Raw genomic sequence first — 5,566 nt, forward strand, 5'->3', positions numbered from 1 at the left:
AAGCAGTGAAAGGAGGACCCTAGATGTCATCACTTTACCGAATGTGTCTAAGTATCAGGATGGGAAGGTTGGTGAGATGATCTGCAATCTGCACTCAGTCAATTTAGAAGAAAGGAAACTTAGATTAGCAGGTCATGGATCAAGGGGAAAAGCACTATAAGAACTTGAAGTAAAGAGAAAGGTGTCACCAAGTAGCTAGGCTCTTTGCAACCCACTATGTACTGCAAAATGGCAACGAGTTCAAGTGGAACAAGGCAAGCAATTTTATAATTCATAGAACATGAAAGATATCAAAAGGTCTTCATCCCTGAACAAGAAAGAGAGGCTTTGATTACAGTTAGAGAACTCCGCAAATCCTTCCACTGCCCTAAACCGCTGTAACTGAGAGCTAAGGTAGGGACTCTGTGAGTCATGAGAACATAATCCAGTGAGGAGATCCCGGAGCAGGACACTTCCTGATTTTGGAGTCCCTACCAAGCCAGTTATGGATGGATTTGCATTTTGGTTGGGAAATGATTGGATCAGCAAGTTTTGGCAGCTCCACTCCCCCCTGGGAGGGGCAGCGAGCTCAGTAAAGAGGCCCTCTGCTGCACCGCCACCATTCTGCTACTCAAATCCCGATAGACTGTGGAGAACCTGGTGAGTCTGATTCTTCAGTTCTGCTTTGTTCTTGGGCTCCTGGGTGTTGAACTTATGCTGGACACAGCAAATTTCATGGGTTCAGAGTTAAAATCATAGGTTTAATAGTACTTACCAGATGGGAACTTGGAATATGGGCAAAATCGTATGCTGTATTTATTAGGTTTCTGGTAGAGAGATTGAATTCTTCTATTGAAAAAGACATTAATAAGAAATCTTTGACATTAAGAGGTAAAGAAGAAAGTATTTTTCCTTTTTTGATATCGTTTTGGTGTCCCTCTGTTGTGATTTCAGAGGCATTTATCCTAGAAAGTATGAGGCCCTTGTATCCTTCCTGGTGGCCTTTTGCTCTGTACACAAGTTATACTGCTGGGACCTCATGAGAGATAATGAAGATAGGAACTGCTTGTGAGCTTGCCCAGGATTTTAGAACTTGTGATGGCCTTTTTTGAAGATGTTGTTTTCGTAAAACAAACCCAAAAGCCATTGCTTGGTTCTTTAAAAACAAAGATATTTCCTTTGGAAAAATTATATGAGAAAAGGGAAGGTTTTCTCTGGGCTGATGATACAATTTCCTAAAAGGGAGAGAGAAGCCAGAAACTCATTAAAAGAGATTAAAAAGATTAAAGCACATTCTTAGAGTCTGGATATTATCAGATGGTATTACACAATTTTTGCCATGTCCTTCTGTAGCAGTTTTTTCTTGTGAACACTGTCATGTAATTTCTTTCAGATTCTAAGACTCCAGAGAGATGTCTCAGCAGCAGCAGCAGTGCAAGCAGCCCTGCCAGCCACCTCCAGTAGTGTGCCCCCCCAAGTGCCCTGAGCCCTGCCCACCTCCAAAGTGCCCTGAGCCCTGCCCACCTCCAAAGTGCCAGCAAAAATGCCCTCCTGTGCCACCTCCACAGAAATGCCAAGAGAAGTGCCCACCCAAGTGCAAATAAAAGCTTCAGCTTTTATTTGGATCAGGAAAAGATGAGGACAGTAGACTCACCCAGCTCCACAGCTCCACCTTCATCTTCTCTTCAAATCCTATCATGAATACAGAAGAAGCTTCTCCATCCTTCAGCCTGCAGTATGCCTGTGGTGATTTCTGACAGCCAGAGGTTTCCTTCCTGAGACTGCTACACCACTTCCCTCTGGGAGGACAGCTGAGAAAGCATCACAGCTCTTCAGAGGAAAAGAGCACCAGCTCTCTTCCTGGATGTCATCAGGGAATTCACTCACTGTCTTCTGTGTCTCTCTGTCACCTGGGCAGGGGTTTCTACCAGCTGGGCAATTGTTACTTATCTTCCACTCCTGAATAAACTACAGGTCCTTTGTGTGATGTTAAAAAATGTTTTCTTTCTTTTAAAACCTGCTTTTAGTAATACCATATCATCATCTTGGTTTGTTCCTATCCTTCTTTGATGCCAAGGTTTAGGCTCTCATAAACAGAGTTGTCTAAATTTTGAGTCATATAAAAGATTATTTCTATATACTTTAAAATCCCACCCGATTTTCTTAACTATCACTTCTTGATTGATTTGAAGAACAATTTATGCAATTCCTCAGGATTTCAGTCCCTTTGCTAAAATGTGAGGGAAATCATACTTACATTGCAAACTTGTCTGAGGCATAAAACTTACATGACTGTTGTAATTTAGTTGGCACAATGCCAGCTAAATAAACACATACATAGCGCTTGGTGAAGCAGCAGATCAGCACTGTGCCCATCAGCACCGCTGGCACCACCAGCACCAGCATCACCACCAGCACCAGGGCGACCACAGCAGCAAAGTGGCGCACACAGAGCTGGAAAGCAAGAAGCTTCTTAAACGCTATTACCCTTTCATATTCTCTTCTTTTCCTTTTATAATTTAACCTTATTTTAAAATGATAATACAGACAAAAAGCCTTTGCAAATTAGTGAAATATTCTGCATAAAATTAAAATAGTTCTGAAAACATGGGTAGTACAGGAGAACGGGAAATTAAAAAGGTCCTTACCAGACAAGATGCCACCTCATCTCCATGTGTAAAATCAGCTCCTCTTAATCTAAAAACTTAGTTTTATATTTTTTTCACCTCTGAAATTACTTTCCTGACTGTTTTGACCCCACCTTTAAAGAACATTGAGGTTGTAATGTTTACTTAGATTTACAAAGTCACTGTTGCTAAGTACCTGGTTTTCTAAGTGCTTAGCTTACTAGTCAATAAGCTGTGTAAAGGGATATGCTCTTTAAGCATTTTGGTCATAAGTGTCCAACAACAGAAGAGTTAATTCAGATCATATGCACACACATAAACATACAACAGGTACACACAAAAACCAGTCTTATTCTTAAAAACAGTGTTATTTTTAAAAGTTTTCATATTAAATCATATTGTACCTAAACATATGCAAAATCAAGAGGATCTTTGTCTCGCACGTTCTTCACTTACAAATCTAGGAGTGAACGACTCCAAGATAATAGAGTTGCAGATGGAAGAAGATGCCCAGACTCCTGCTCAGTCCTCATCAGACTATGACAAGTGTGAGAAATAAACACGGATATTTTGAACCTGTCTCTATTGTAGCTAGTGTAATTTGACCTGACACAGAAATCCGTTCTTTGAGGTGGGATGCTCAAATCTTAAAATTATGGCATTGTCTTAGAGACAGGGGGTGGTTGGCAAGGTAACTGGTATTGGAACCCGCAAACATGGTGATGCATGTTATTCAATGGCAAAACATTTGAAATAATGATTGTTCGTGGTAACTTAAGTGGTTAAGCATACGTTGGTTACTTGTTGAATTTACCAGGGTGTTTTGATAGACATACGTTCAGGAAATAATTGACTGATTTGCAGGCCAGAATAAAAAAAAAATGAAAAAAATTATATCCTAGATATTCAAAAACTTGTTGAATTAGAAAACTCACCACTTGCAAAGCCCAAAGACAAAGAGATGAGATTAATGCAGTGTTGAATTTTACATCCACCTCCAGTTGACTATAATAACAGAGAAAAGAGAAAGAAGTTGTGGTCTTTCTACCTGTGTATCAGGGAACTGTGAACAGTAGACTAAAAAGTTTAAAACAGACAAATAACAGCTCAGTTACAGCTTATACAAACAGATCTTTTATTAAACAGACACTCCCAAGACATGGGAGCAGACCTGCTCCGAAAGAGTTATCATAACTATTCCTCTTGGCTTCCTCCTTTTTGTACTTCCTGTCTTTTCCTTTCTGGTTGTGCCGTGTGCAAAGTGGGCTTTGTACTTGCTACCAATTAAGAAAGGGAATGTAAGTGGACATACATTCAAGGTCTATAGACAGTTTCAAGTTAGATAACAACAGGCTCTGTTGTGTTTGTCTTCCCATAATTCAGTCAGCTATAATCAGATGTATATACCCATAGAATATTTATGAATCCTTAATAGGCTCCTAGCTGCCTGAGGCTACTTGAGCAAAGCCCTGTGGTTAGTTTGTATCCACTGTGTGCCTAGGGCGCATGTGCAGGAGTTGGTAAACTCTCTGTGGTTATTTTGTAGCATATCTGTGAGCTCCTTTGGGCATGAATGGCCTGGGGTTTAGAGATCAGCTTTCCTCCTCTTACCCTAGGCCACCCCTAGTTGTTCATGCTTAACTTCCTACCTAGCAGCTCTGCTATGTTCAGGTGAAAAGGCAGCAAAATAAATGAAGCCGCCAAGTTACTTCTAGGAAGGGAGCTGACTGTGGTCCCTAGAATATAGAATGATTGGAGAAATGAAATATATCCAAAGTTTAATAACTTTTTGAGGAAACTGATGACTAAATAAATTATGCCCCCAAACTAAAAAGACTGATTTTTCAGGAACAGAAACCACTTTCTAGCTCTCCTTTCCCCACTTGCCACACATTTCAGATGTGGTCAGTACAGAGACTGGAAGGAAATAACCGCTGAGATGCTACAAGGTCCATAGAGAATAATGGATGAGGGAAGTTCTCTCAGAGACTAGTATCAGAGCCTAATAGAGCAAGGAGGAAAAGGAACGCTGCTGCTGTAGCTGCTAACTCGCTTCAGTCATGTCTGACTCTGTGCGACCCCATAGACAGCAGCCCACCAGGGTCCCCCATCCCTTGGATTCTCCAGGCAAGAACATTGGAGTGGGTTGCTATTCCTTCTCCAAATGCATGAAAGTGAAAAGTGAAAGTGAAGTCGCTCAGTCGTGTCTGACTCTTCGCGACCCCATGGACTGCAGCCCACCAGGCAAGAGTACTGGAGTGGGGCAAGAGTACAGGCAAGAGTACCATTGAGGAGGAAAAGGAACACAGAGATTCCCAAACTTTGTTATTCTGTTGTCTGGCTGTTATTCTTTCACCTCCCCTGCCCTCAGTTTTATTAAGGCATAACTAAGATATTCAGTTCAGTTCAGTTCAGTCGCTCAGTCATGTCCAACTCTTTGCGACCCCATGAATCGCAGCACGCCAGGCCTCCCTGTCCATCACCAACTCCCGGAGTTCACTCAGATTCACGTCCATCGAGTCAGTGATGCCATTCAGCCATCTCATCCTCGGTCGTCCCCTTCTCCTCCTGCCCCCAATCCCTCCCAGCACCAGAGTCTTTTCCAATGAGTCAACTCTTCTCATAAGGTGGCCAAAGTACTGGAGTTTCAGCTTTAGCATCATTCCTTCCAAAGAAATCCCAGGGCTGATCTCCTTCAGAATGGACTGCTTGGATCTCCTTGCAGTCCAACGGACTCTCAAGAGTCTTCTCCAACACCACAGTTCAAAAGCATCCATTCTTCGGTGCTCAGCCTTCTTCACAGTCCAACTCTCACATCCATACATGACCACTGGAAAAACCATAGCCTTGACTAGACGGACCTTAGCTGGCAAAGTAACGTCTCTGCTTTTGAATATGCTATCTAGGTTGGTCATAACTTTTCTTCCAAGGAGTAAGTGTCTTTTAATTTCATGGCTGCA

General features: G+C 42.0%; 1 protein-coding gene across 1 annotated transcript; it reads left to right on the forward strand.

Annotated features, from left to right (window-relative positions):
- The first annotated feature begins 1,391 nt into the window (after positions 1–1,391).
- On the forward strand, positions 1,392–1,583 carry LOC138098043 (small proline-rich protein 2I-like). Its single transcript, XM_068994265.1, has one exon. It carries the CDS (start codon positions 1,392–1,394, stop codon positions 1,581–1,583), a length of 192 nt encoding a protein of 63 aa, XP_068850366.1.
- The last annotated feature ends 3,983 nt before the right edge of the window (positions 1,584–5,566 follow it).

This window comes from Capricornis sumatraensis, chromosome 2 (genome assembly GCF_032405125.1).
Source record: "Capricornis sumatraensis isolate serow.1 chromosome 2, serow.2, whole genome shotgun sequence".
NCBI lineage: Eukaryota > Metazoa > Chordata > Mammalia > Artiodactyla > Bovidae > Capricornis > Capricornis sumatraensis.

Coding starts and splice junctions, on each gene's coding strand:
- LOC138098043 (XM_068994265.1), top strand. CDS start 1,392: ATGTCTCAGCAGCAGCAGCAGTGCAAGCAGCCCTGCCAGCCACCTCCA.